The sequence below is a fragment of the Nematolebias whitei genome, chromosome 6 (assembly GCF_014905685.2).
Source record: "Nematolebias whitei isolate Nwh7 chromosome 6, NemWhi1, whole genome shotgun sequence".
NCBI lineage: Eukaryota > Metazoa > Chordata > Actinopteri > Cyprinodontiformes > Rivulidae > Nematolebias > Nematolebias whitei.
In genome coordinates this window covers 4,781,145-4,795,485 of record NC_056503.1, presented here as the reverse complement: position 1 = coordinate 4,795,485, position 14,341 = coordinate 4,781,145, and the positions used below count along the sequence as shown (strand labels likewise).

The 14,341-nt window shown below is 40.0% G+C and overlaps 1 protein-coding gene across 1 annotated transcript in view; it reads right to left on the bottom strand.

Moving 5' to 3' along the window:
- The window catches only part of zgc:153039 (uncharacterized protein LOC767698 homolog), a 127,077-nt gene that overhangs the window by 32,276 nt on the left and 80,460 nt on the right, over window positions 1–14,341 (bottom strand). Inside the window, exon 8 of the mRNA XM_037678440.1 lies at window positions 1,999–2,123. Within this exon, the coding sequence (XP_037534368.1) occupies window positions 1,999–2,123 (125 nt within the window). The remainder of the gene's footprint in view (window positions 1–1,998; window positions 2,124–14,341) is intronic.

The following is a 14,341-nucleotide window of genomic DNA, read 5'->3' as shown; positions in this document are numbered from 1 at the left end:
TTTTTTTTTTGTTGCTTTTTCCACCCCCAAAAATCTAAAAAACAGCGAGTGGAGTGGGGCTTGTTTATTTTACACAGCTGTTAGCAGTCATGAAGCTAAGCTAATCTGATCCACGCTATACGTAGACCCACAGTAGGTTTACAAGTGGTGCACTGGTTGGAAAACAGTCTTCCTAACGTGCGTTCACTTTTTCTATCCTCCACCATTCACTATAAAGTTATCAAGTGTGTTACACAAATATAAATTAAACAAAGAAACACTTTTCCCTGGTCATTGTTTAAACAGGCACGTATGGTGAAGGTCTAAATAGTATTGCCCGCAGGGGCATTTTTTTTTCGTTACAAAGAAGTAAAGATTTCAGACAAATAATGCATTTAATTTAGGATAACAAAGATAATGTTACTAACACTGATATATACTGCTACGTTAGATTTATTGTTCTGGCTAAAGTTTTACAAGGCAATAGCCTATGCTAGGTTATCTAAACATTAACTTGCTAACTTGAGAGACACAAAGCTAATGACAAGCGGGCTGGAGGATTGAACAGAATTTATTATTGTTGATTTAGTTTACAGATCAGTTAAAATAAACTTACCAAGCTCTGTTCAGGAAAATACGCTACATATTATTGCTCTCTGCTTCATCTATGCTGAATGTGAAAGTGAAACTTAAGTGAAGGGCCATGACTTGAACGTAGCCTTCATGCGCCCTCTGCTGGATACATTGCACAATTACAGCTGGTTCCAACATTTTAGGGGTGAAAATTAGAAGTGTTTATATCGGTGCATAATGGGACAATTATCATAGATACCGTTAGGTACCCAAACACCTATATCAGCGTAAAATAGCAGCCCTACCGATATATCGGTTGGGCTCTACTTAGAACTCTATAACTAGAATAAAACAAATTTAAACAATATGTGAAATAATTTAGGTAGCAGTAGTAATAATATTTACATTTGTTCTTTTTAAATAACAGAAAACAAGTTGTGTTTTTAATCTTTCAGTATTAAACAACTATGACATCATGGTATTCTGTTCAAGATTACCATCCTATCAAAATCTCTTACTGGCCCATGCCTGTTTAGTACACAGCTATCAGCTGAAACCACTCACATTACCCAACTAAACCTTCAGAGAACAAGTGAACAAATCCTTTTATGCAGAGAAATCTTTATTGCAAGAAGCCCTTGTTGAACTGAGAGTTACTTTCTATGGCATCCAAACACTCTATGTTTACAATGTTTACTGCTGTGTTATATTTAGTCACACTCAACTGATGTGCCTTTGATTTAGAAAGCAGCAAGTGCTCTTTCATGCCTCGTGACTCATTTCTAACTATCACTGTAGAAGAATATCCAACATTTAAAGCAGCAGTGGATGTAATCTGTCATGGCAATAAAGCAATATGTGATGTTTTAACGGTTTTCCCCATAACAAATAAAACTGAAGCTGTTTAAATGCTGCAAGTGAATAAAAAAGTATTGAACTTTGAAGATTTTTTTGCACATCGTATTCAGGTCACACAGAAATGTGAAAAGACTCATAAGAAAGTGCAGAGAGAGTCAGATTTCAAACTGTGGCTGTGTCACAATATCATTCAGCCACTTAAACATCCACTGTTTTTATACTAAGTGGTGTGAGAATAGTTTCAGAGAAGTTTTATAAATCAGAATAACTGCACGTTTTCCTGGGAATACAAACATGTACACCAAACTCATAGCAACACCGTAAATTTTAATCGCTAAGCATCGCCATGCGTCGTTACTTCGACATCCAGTTCAGGCTGTATAACCACACAACAACAAACACGGTCACAGTTTATTGTCAGTCCCTGTCCAATATAAGGCTCTAAGCATTGGCCAGTTTTATGTCTTTTAATTACTATACTGCCTCATAGCAGTGTCCACCTAGGAAAAAAAACAACACCCACAAATTTATAGACAACAGCAGAGTTGAAAAAGACAAAGGCAGGGTGTGTGAATCTACTAAGCATACCTGAAATTAGGTGCAGAGGCCCATTCCAGGGCAAGGCAAGCAAGGTCCACTGCAGCATACACCAGCAGAAAGAAGATGGTCACAATGCTGGCAATGGTGTTGAGCTTTCCTGAAAACAACACCAACTGGACAGACAAACGAAGGAAGAATTAAGAGAGACTCAAAAATTTAGAAATAAAAAAGAAAAACTTTTGCTTAATGACATATGCTGGTGAAGATTCTCAGTCATCCAGGACATGATGAATTCAATTTGAATTGAGAAAGCTCCTCGGATGAGGAGCGAAATGTCTTCTGTTACAAATAAAGTCCAGTTGTTTTTGTATTGAACGTTTTTTGAATTTGCTTAATGACATTTTTAACCCTACACTTCAGACAAATGATGCAACAATCACAGTATTTTTCAACATAAATGGAAAAAAGTCAGTAGCTACTGAGATCCACGCTACTGGTTGCCTCTGCTATAGGCCTTGAAAATTAGCTTGAGAAATTTAGAAATTGAGAGCTTTGGTTGTCAGCAGATTTGGAGTCTGGAAATCCCAATTATAGCCTTGTGTAGAATCAGTTAGGTTTTTTTGGGGGGTGCACTATTCAACCCGTAGTTTTTCATTCAATCTTTATTTATACAGCTTAATCCCATTGAGCCTTGGGGACTCATTTACAAGAGAGACCTGGTTTTAACAAAGAGTGATGACAACAGTAGGCAACAATGGCAACAACAGACAGTCATAAAGGATGCATACAAATTGAAAATAAGTGAAAATGGTATTTAAAAGAAAACGTAACAAAAACAGCTAGGTTGTAAGGCGGTGTAAAAAACTAAAAACAAGAACATATTTGCATTGTTTTTTTCCAGGAACTTAACAGATGTTTGAAGCCACTTAGAGAAGTCAAGGTTGAGAGCTTCATTTCTTTTTATAAGATATTCCAGGAAACAGGAGCGGAGTAGGAGAAGACCATTTGGCCTAGTTCAGTCTGCAAAGAGTGAACACTGCATGTAATAATGTCCTGAGAGCACACGCTCTCCTACATGTCACACTCACGCAGTGACATGTAGGAGGAAATGTAAGAAGGCAACAACGATTTAAAGATGAAAATGCACCAGTGAGAGTTAAGTCTGCCCATCTCAGAGGAGGGGCAGACTGAACGGGGCAGATTGGGCACAGCTGACCAAAATCAGACTGCCTTCTTCGGGTTGAGCAAGAGTAGCACCTCGCTGAAGCCACGGAACTTGAATGTCCAACGTAAAAATAACTTTACCACAGTTTACTGTGGTGCTATGGCTCTGCAGACATTGCACGTTGCTGTCTTGTTTTGTGGTGTTTCTAGTGTAAAATACTTACACACAGCGAACATGTTTAGATGAAAAGTTGGTTAGCCGTTAGCCACAGTGCTTCTGCACGTTTTAGCTGATTGCAAACTATGAAATGCAGGATTTCCTTAATGTGAGGCGGGTCTTATTACTCTGGGTTCATGAGACACATTTCTGTTCAGGAAAACCATTCCATAGTTTGAAGCCAATGTGCAGAGCAGCTGGCAAAAAATGTGTATGACTTTTTATAACTGTTTATTGTTGTCGCTGTTGTCCATTGTTGTCATCATTCTTTGTTGAAATCAGGTCTCTCTTGTAAATGAGTCCTCGAGGCTCAATGGGATTTACCTGTCTAAATAAAGGTTGAATGAAAAAAAAATGGCAGGGAATCACATGAGACGTTCCAGCAGACACAGACATGCATCATGAATTGGAAATCTATGCAGGTTGGATCGGAAAAATCCGATACGTGAAGTATGCTGGTATCAGAGGCCAATACCAATACCGGATCGAATCGGCCCCATCCCTAAGTGGTGGATGAATCACAACCTGGGTGTTTAGACCCATCAATGACAAACAGATCTGGAAATAATATTTATACAAATACTGAATGAAAGTTTGAATGTCCGTTTTAACTGGTCACTGTTAATGTGTGTGATTCTTTCTTTAAATGAAATAGTGTAAAACTTAAAAATGTTTGTGGTTTCAAACTAAATCACAAACTAGTTACAACATGTCAAACCAATTTTATTTAGTGTTATGATATTTTTCATTAGTAATATTAATAATAATCTAGTTCCACTTTGAGAGTGGCATGGTGGCACAGTTGGTAGAGCTGTTACCTCTCAGTAAGAAGGTTCGCCAGATCAAATCCCAGCTGGGACCCAGGGGTGGATGAGATTTGCCCGGAGTTCCTTAAGGCTCTGGCTGTTGTAGGGTTGTGTTGACTTACACGACTCTGCAATATTGCGTGGACATCGGGGGGACTTCCACTTGATTGGCAGACCGGGGTGGTGGTCCCCATATTCAAAACGGGGGACCATAGAGTGTGTTCCAACTACAGGAGGATAACATTCTTAAGCCTCCCTGGTAAGGTCTATTCGGGGGTTCAACCCTTGGATTCGGGAGGAGCAGCACAGTTTTCGTCCTGGTCTTGGAACACTGGACCATCTCTACACCCTGAGTAGGGTCCTGGAGGGTGCGTGGGAGTTTACCCAACCAGTCTACATGTGCTTTGTGGATTCGATCACAGGCGTTCGACCGCGTCCCTCGGGGAACCCTGTGGAGGGTACCATGGGAGTATGGGGTACCAGGCCCTTTGATATGGGCTGTTAGGTCCCTGTATGACAGGTGTAAGAGCTTGGTCCTCATTGCCAGCAGTAAGTCGGGCTCATTCCCGGTGAGAGTTGGACTCCGCCAAGGTTGCCCTTTGTCACCGATTCTGTTCATAACTTTTATGGACAGAATTTCTAGGCGCAGCCAAGGTAATGAGGGGACCTGTTTTGGTGACGTTAGGATCGCGTCTCTGCTTTTTGCAGATGATGTGGTCCTATTGGCTTCATTAGGTTGTGATCTACAGCTTTCGCTGGAGTGATTCGCAGCCGAATGTGACGCAGCCAGGATGAAGATCAGTTCCTCCAAATCCGAGGCCATGGTCTTGAGCCGGAAAAGGGTAGAGTGCCCTCTCCGGGTCAGGGAGAAGGTCCTGCCCCAAGTGGAGGAGTTTAAGTATCTTGGGGTCTTGTTCACGAATGAGGGAAAAGTGGAGCAAGAGATCGATAGGCGGATAGGTGCAGCGTCTGCTGTGAAGTGAACACTGTACGGGTCTGTCGTGTTGAAGAGAGAGCTGAGTCAAAATGCAAAGCTCTCAATTTACAGGTCGATCTACATTCCTACCCTCATCTATGGTCATGAGCTTTGGGTTGTGATCGAAAGAACAATATCTTGGATACAAGCAGCCGGAATGAATTTTCTCCACAGGGTGTCTGGGCTCTCCCTTAGAGATAGGGTGAGAAGCTCGGTCATCCGGGAGAGACTCAGAGTAGAGCCGCTGCTTCTCCACGTCAAGAGGAGCCAGTTGAGGTGCCTTGGGCATCTGGTTAGGATGCCTACTGCGGGCAGCTGTGGCTGAGTGGTTAGAGCAGTCGTCTTCCAATGCGAGAGTTGGGAGTTCGAATCCACCAGCAGTCACATGTTGAAGTGTCCCTGGGCAAGACACTGAACCCCTCATAGCCTCTGATGTGTATCCCATCAGTGTATGAATGTGATCTAAAGCTCTGATTAGTCTCTTTAGAACGATTTGTTCAATTAGCTTTGTAGAGATCTAGTAGAGTGCTGTATGAATGGGTAAATGAGGACACAGATTGTAGTGTAAAGCGCTTTGAGTATCTTGAAATAAGATAGAAAGGCGCTATATAAGTACAGTCCATTTACCATTTACCTCCTGGACGCCTCCCTGGTGAGGTGTTCCAGACACGTCCCACCGGGAGGAGACCCAGAGGAAGACCCAGGACAAGCTGGAGGGACTATGTTTCTCGGCTGGCCTGGGAACGCCTCGGGATTCCCCCCGAAGAGCTGGCCCAAGTGGCTGGGGAGAGGGAAGTCTGGGCCTCCCTACTTAAGCTGCTACCCCCGCGACCCGACCCCAGATAAGCGGAAGAGGATGGATGGATGGATAGATGGATGGAGGAACATGTCTGCATTGGTTTTTGCCATGAACTTAGCAATTGTTGGAAGCCAATTAAGAGAGTCGAGGTCGAGAGCTTCAGATCATTTTGCAAGGCATTCTAGGAAACAGGAGCAGAGTAGGAGAAGGCCCTTTTGCCTAGTTCAGTCCACACTGAGGGAACATTTCAGGTAATAATGTCCTGAAAGCGCACGCTATAGCTGCACTCACGCAATGACATGTAGGAGGAGATGTATGAAGGCAATAGACCAAGGAGTGATTTAAAGATGAAAATGTACCAGTGAGAGAGTCTGTGTGAAGTTAATGATTACCAGTTAACAATTGAATACTGGTGCAATGATGGGTACGGTAGTTACAGTCAGTTATGAATCTTAGCGCACCGTGATAGACAGCGTCCAACATCTGCAAGGTGCTTGTAGGGGCATTCATGTAAATAATGTCACCAAAGTCAATGGAGGGAAGGAAAGTCACAGTTACAAGGCATTTCCTAGCATTTAAAGTTAGACAGGATCTATTTCTGAAAAAGAAACCCACTTTAACTTTCAGTTTCTTTACCAAATTTTCGATGTGGAGCTTAAAAGACAGATGCAAATTGACCAATATATCCAAGTATTTGTAAGAATCAACAAACTCAATAGGAACATCATTTGAAGATAAAATCGAGGGAAGGACTACTGGGACCCAACTTCCTGTTTGAAAACAGCATACCTTTAGTTTTTTTCGGCTTTTTGCACAAGTTTGAGATGGAACAAATCTGATTGGATGATGTCAAAAGCAGATTGTAAAAGCTGGAAAAACTAAGTAACTGTTTTAATTGGACAATAAACAACTGTATCATAAGCATAAAAATGTAAGGATGCATCAGGGATGATGTAACCTACATTACCTATGGGATTAACCTGTATAAATAAAGGTTGAATTAATTGTGAAGAGGGTGGGTCCTAAAACTGAGCCTTGTGGTACACCATTGTTAACCTTTAAATAACTGGAAGAAGTACCATTATGTTGAACACATTGCCTCCGATCTGAGAGATAGTTAGAGAACCAACCAATGGTGTGTTCTGAGAAGCAAATTTCTGAGAGTTCATGACATAAGATGTCATGATCCACAGTGTCAAAAGCTTTAGACAGATCTAAATAAAGTGCAGCACAATAGTCCTTAGTATCCAAAGCTTCAACATCATTAAAAACCTTCAGCGAAGCAGTCGTTGTGTTGTTTCCTGAAACCAGATTGATGGGGAGGTTAGATGTTTAATGAGTCCAAATACTTTTTGATTTTAGAGTTTATCAGTTTTTCTAGGACCTAAGCTAAAATACAGAGTATATAGATTGATCAATAGTTCAGTGTGGTGGGGTGTCCTCCCTTCAGTAAAGGTAGAACAAAGGCTGTTTTCCAAGCGTCTGTAACAGAGTTTTGGCTTATGGACAGTTTGAAGATGTGAGACACCGGTTCTGCAATGATATGAGTAGCCTGCCTTTAGAAATAAGGTGGAAGGTCATCAGGACCTGCAGATGTTTTATAATCTAGACCTTTTAACAATTTAATAACCTTGCTAACCGAAAGCATCCATCCATCCATCCATCATCTTTTACCCGCTTCTTTCTTCTTGGGTCACGGGGGTCACTGGAGCCCATGACCAGCCATCACTGTGCGAGAGGTGGGGGACACCTGGAAAGGTTGCAAGTCCATCTCAGGGCTAACCGAAAACAATGAAAATGAAAAGATGTGGTTTACTGAGGATTGCCTTGAAGGTGAGATATGATTTGTAGATGTTTGGCTTGAAGGAGAAGTAGCTGGTTATCTAGCTAGATCTAGCTAGGTTAGATGGCTGGTTACTTTAATTGGTGATATGTGAATTATCTGTGCTGCAGATTATCCATGCTGCTGTATTTATTCATACCCACCACAGACTCATGTTTGGGCTGCTGTTTAATATACCATATTATTTTACATTATTAGTGTTTAGTGTATATCTTGGATTATTTTGAGCGTATCGTTTAGCGTATGTCTTGGTGTATATATTAGAACCGTATATACTGTTTTTTTTAATACCTTGTATTTTTGCTATTTTTGGGTGTAACTGGGACCTTGAGTACACTATTTCATTCCATCTTATGTAACACATGTGATGCGAATGACAAAGAACCTTGAACCTTGGGTTAAGAAGTTACACTAAGCACAGACTTTACCAATGACTCATAAGCAGGATGCTGTTAAAATTGCTTTTTTATGTATAGGGGACTTTGAAAGAAACACGGGCTCCACTGAAAGCAGCGGATTGAGGCTAAAGTTCACTTAATTATGATAATATCCAAGCTGCTGCTCGGCTACATAGTATGTTAGCAGTGGCAGCTAAGTGACAGCACAGGCAAGTTGACATATATGTATTTTTTAATTTTCTGGGTCTAATTTGGAGGGAGAGCTGTACATGTAAAAATAATGACAGCAAAGAGATGCACGAGACTCACCCTCAGGGACAAAGGTGCAGTGCCAAAGTCTAATAGAGGGAAGAAGTAATGACCATGTGACAAGTCTCTGCCCAGTTCTTTGACACCAAAATGTGTGAACACGACTACGTATATTCTACTGTGAGTTACCACAGTTGAAAAGGCAGAAAAGGAAAGCAAGAAAACTTTTAACAACTAAAAACTAAATAGTATTCCAGTATGACATGAATTAAATATAGCAAATTATGATTACGGTTTAATTTACTTGCTTTATTAAAAGCAAGGACAGAACATGTTGCATGGTAAAACTATTGCTTTATGAATATATTTCTAGCAAACATAGTCCTTGGTTAGGCTTTCAAGTAGATTAGATTAGATAAGATTAGATAAGGATAGCTAGATTAGATAGATAGATTAGACAGATGGATGGACAGACGGGTGGACGGATGGACAGATTTCAAAACTGTCGACACTAAAATAAACTGCATATCTACTGTCAACAATAAAACTAGATCTTTCACACCTACAAACACACATTAAGTTAAGAGAAATTGGACTAGAAGAAAAACAAGAACACATTGAGTAGATTATTGCCGTTACCGTTGTAGAGGCTGGTGTGTATCCGTGTCAATCAGACAAGTTAGTTTTTATTTCAGTCATTGTTTCGCCTGAGAGTTCAAATTTTCAGTGTTCGTTGGCAAATATTTTAGATTTGTTTTCTTAATAAAGAAAGGAAAAATTGCTTGTACAAATGCTGTTTTGTAGCTTTCTGGAAAAAAAATAAACATGGGGGAAGTGACTGATGGAAAACAGCAAATTTAGCAGATTATTGTGTTTCTAATGTTAATTTCATTGTGCTCTTGTGTGTCAGGAAAAAAGCTAAAGCTTCTCTGAGCTGCTGGACTGAATATGAGCAAAATGTGCAGTGCCTGATGTTCACACCGTGAACACATCCGTGTCCACTTGTCCCCTGTTAGTGCAGCTCTGACTGACTAAGTCTTTTGGATTAAAAAAAACAAAACGTTTCAGTATTTTTTATTTTATTTTTTAATAGGTCCAGAGGACCTGATTTAACTTTGTTAGACATGACTGAGGTGATTGTAAAACTAAAAGTTCCTCACATTTTAACAAGGAATTTTCCTAAGCTAATAAAGATTCTATTCAGTGTTACTGATGAAGTATCAGATTTGAAACAAACCAGTTGACCAACCAAAAACTAAGACCAGAGGCCTCACAAGAGTTCCTTGAAGCTGAAGAGACTTTTTCAAACAGTCTTTTTATTGATTTTTTTTTTTTTGTACTTTTGAACATACAAATAAATCTGAAGAGATATTTATTGGTGTGTTACATTGTTTGAGCTACATTAGTCCCTCACGTATCACGGGGGTTACGTTCCAGACACCCCCGCGACAGGTGAAGATCCGTGAAGTAGGAACGTTATATTTATTTTAGTATTTATATATATATTAAGGCTTCTAAACCCTTCCCACACTCTTGCAATGTTCTTAACAATGTTGTAAACTCTACACGCTCTAAAAGAGCACAGCGAAAGAGAGCAGACAGACTGATGTTATGGTGATGATGCTAAGCCGATCCCGGGGCAGACTGGCCATCGAGAGCACTGGGACATTTCCATGTGGCATGGCCCACTCAGTAGCTATGTTTACATGCGCAGAATTCTTTGACCGGATTGAAATGTGTTCTGTTTGAATAATTCAAATGTGTTGTTTACATGGGCACAATCTGTTCATGATGAGCGTTTACCTGCAGCGGGCTTTGTTCTGAACAGCAGTACTGACATGCGCAGAGTGGTAAACTCTCCTTAAAAAAAACCACAGAAGAAGAAGTTCTACTTCCGGGTGAACGTAAACAAACCTGAGCACCAAAATGGACCCGCGGCAGGTTTTAATGATGGTGGAGACGTTACTGCACTCCCTGACTGAGCTACAGGTAATAGAAATCATTCTGAGCTCTTTCAAAGTTTCTAGTAGAAATGTTGTCGCTCACCGACCAGTTTTACTTCCCTGACATGCTAATATTATTAGCGTTAGCCAGGCGGAAATGGCAAAGTCGCACATGCGCAGTCAGGTCAGTTTTTCACCATCAGATAAAGATGAACAGATCAAGCGTTTACATGCGCACCCATCGGGTTTCGGATCGGCGTAAACCACCCGTTTCGTTCTGATCAGAAATTATAACGGATCGCGCCGAATACACAAAAAATAACCCGAACGGAGTGTTTACATGACACACTTTTATTCCAACCGGCCATTTGATCCGGTTACTTATGTCCATGTAAACATACCCAGTGATTGTCGAGGGGGACTAAAGGCTCAGTGGGGGTCATGCTAGATTATTTTAAATAAACAATCCATGCCGCTCATGTGGCTCACTCAGGTATAAGGTTCCTGTTTTTAGTTTTCTACATTCGCCTTAGAATCTAGCTGTTTTTAGTTACTTTTTTAGCCATCCTATTTGTTAAAAAAAAAAAAACTGGAGTATGACTTTTTATAACTGTTTATTGTTGTAGCTGTTGTCCATTGTTGTCATCATCTTTGTTGAAATCAGGTCTCTCTTGTAAATGAGTCCTCGAGGCTCAATGGGATTTACCAGTCTAAATAAAGGTTGAATGAATGAATGAATAAGACACACCCCTTTCTTCTTATGAGTCGGAAAAAGCTTTGCTAACATTAGCATTATGGTACAGCTAACGCTGTCCAACCAATACTAATTATTTCTATTAGTATCATTATTGTTGAAAGCAAATACATTATCATTCTACCGTTTCACAAGAACACAGCCAAATATCATGAGCTCTTCATCTTCTGGAGAATCACTCTCTAGTTTAAACATTCACAACAAAGTCTTTACACAATGATTTAGTGGACAGAGATGTAGGTGGGGCAGAATAGCAATACTATAGATGTCCCCACCTGCCCCCACACACACACACCACCACCCCAAAAAAATTAAAGGGTGTTTCTGTACTATATTGTGAATTATACCTATTTATTCGTGGTAAACAGAACTTAAAATGCATTATGTTAATAAACAGTCATTTTAGTGGCTTAATAACTTGTGAAGTGGGACGTTAAAACCTTACTGATGTAATCCTTTTTTTTTTTAAATCCATCCATGCATCCATCCATTCATCCATCCATGCATCCATCCATTCATCCATCCATGCATCCACCCATGCATCCATCCATCCATTATCTTTACCCGCTTCTTCCTTTTTGTGTCGTGGGGGTCACTGGAGCTCATGTCAGGTCTCCAGTCCATCACAGAGACAAACAACCATTCACTCTCTCTCTCTCTCACCTGGGAAGAATTTAGAGTTACCAGTAAGTCTAACATGCATGTTTTTTATCTGTGGGAGGAAACTGGAATACCTGGAGAAAACCCACACATGCACGGGGAGAACATGCAAACTCCACCCAGAAAGGTCCAGGGTCGGGATTTAAACTGGCAACCTTCTTGCTGAGTGGCAACAGCTCTATCAACTGAGGCACCGTGCCGCCCTTAAAAAAAGTCTAATATGCATTGTTGAAATTCAGCTGCACATCTGAGCAGCCCACAACCACAGTTGTTTTATCTAAACTGTAACCTCTGATGGGTTTTTGTTTATTTTCACTTTGTTTTTAATCTTTGTACTTACCTTTTCATCAGACTTATGTGACTAACATTTTGTCAGTGAACATTAGTCTCTAATTGTATTTCTCCTTTCCTGTTTTGTTAATTGCTTGTAATTGCATGTTATTTGTTTTTAAAGTGCAGCACAAATTACGTTTGATTGACTGAAACTGAATGATATCACATAATCCAGACGAGTAAACAAAATACACATTAGCTAAAGTCAATTATTCGTAATAACTGCACTCTACTTTTAATGCAAAGCTGACACATTCACACTATTTTTCATCATGATAAAATTAGCTAAACCTGTAAGAGAAATCTGTCATTTAGCCAGGTATTTCAGAGTGTGATTAAGGACAACTATGATCAGTTGAATGGTTAACTGCAAAATGAACTACCGGTACTTGAGGTTCAAAAACTGGACGCTCCAGGTTGCTACCATCTAGTACGCATGTGCTTCAGTTTGTTGGAGTGTGCATATATTTAGTACTCAATTAAACATTTTTTGTGTGTGTTCCATCATTGTCTTCAAGTGTTTTTTTCTTTATCTGCTTAAGGCTGCAAGAGCTGATTACACAGAACAGAGAGATAACTACTGCACTGTGCAAACAGGACTGTATCTTCATCATTGATTATTGTGTGTTTTATGACTAGCTGCTACGAGGCTCCACTAGAGACAAAACACGTTTTCTTATAATCAGGGTATGGGGGGGGGGGGGGGGGGTAAGCAAAACAGTGACAATCAACTTTGTGACCACGAGGCCAAAGGAATGAAAAGGGGAGAATTATAGTAAACTGGGATTAATGATGTCATATTAGCAGGTGGTAACACACATACGAACAAAGGCAAGTTGCATGAGCTGAAGCACAAATGTGTAAAGAATGGAGAAGAAAGAAAGATGTAAAAAGAGAGAAAAGAAGGATGGAAAAAAAAAAACCATGGATAAGAGAGTTCAGACCGCTGACAGTCAAAGTTACTAGGTGTTTCTCCAATGCTCTCCTGAGACTCAGCTCTACCAAAGCATCAAAGCATTAATTAGCCATTAACTCAGACACAGGCATGCAGGGACAACTGCTGTAGAAGCATACAGACTGCAATGTGCATCAGTGGACACCAAATCTCACATGGGACTTTGGTTCTGGGGCAATCTGAATGACTTTTAACTTGAAAGTACCATTCACAATAACCACACATTTCACTAAATACTGAGTGAAATAAGATAAAAAGAACTGGGTGGAAACAGGTTAGTAACACTTTGGACAAAAAGGTTTGTGCTATGTGCAAAGAAAGAGCCAAAAGGTCTTTGCTGATAATGAAATCAATTTAAACAAGTAATAATAATGTACATTTTAATAAAATTTTACCACAGGGTTTATTATCAATAAACACCTTATATGAGTATTCATTCAACCTTTATTTCTACAGGTTAGTCTTATTGAGTCAAGAGGACTCATTTTCAAGAGAGACCTGTTTTAAACAAAGAACACTGATGAGGTACAGACAACGATAGACAATCATATAAAGCATATAAAATGCCAAGTAAATAAAGGAAATTATATAAACCGGAAAAAAAAAAACCTTCTACATTATAAAGCAGTATAAAACACTAAAAACAGGAACATGTCTGCGTTGGGTTTGCCATGAAATTAGCAGTTGTTTAAAATCCCTTAGAGAGGTCAAAGGTCGAGAGCTTCAGATCTTTTTGCAAGATGTTCCAGGAAACAGGAGCGGAGCAGGAGAAGGTCCTTTTACCAAATTTGGCCCTCACTGAGGGAAGAATGTATGTAATGATGTCTTAAGAGTGCACGCTGTAGCAGCACAGATGAAGAGACATACAGTATAGGAGGAGCTATATGAAGGCAACAGACCAAGAAGTGATTTAAAGAGTAAAATGTACCAATGTGAGAGTCCAGGTCAAGGTCAAGGTTTCTTTATTGTCATTTTCATCACATGTGGTACATGTGATGGAACAAAATTGTGTACACAGGGTCTGCATGAGTTCTGCATGAAGTAAATGATGACCAGTTGACCAATGAATACAGTGTGCAATGATGATTATGGTAGTGGTAGTACATTAGTATATTTAAGATAGATCCATTATAATGTAAGCAACCAAAAACTGAAAGTCTAGTTTGTGACAGAATAAACCAACTTTATGAGTGAAAAACTCCTGGGAACTCACCAATAAATAATTATATTCAGACGTGTTAAGCACAGTACGTCAATGGTTAGCGCCATCGCCTCACCACATTAGGGCTGGAGG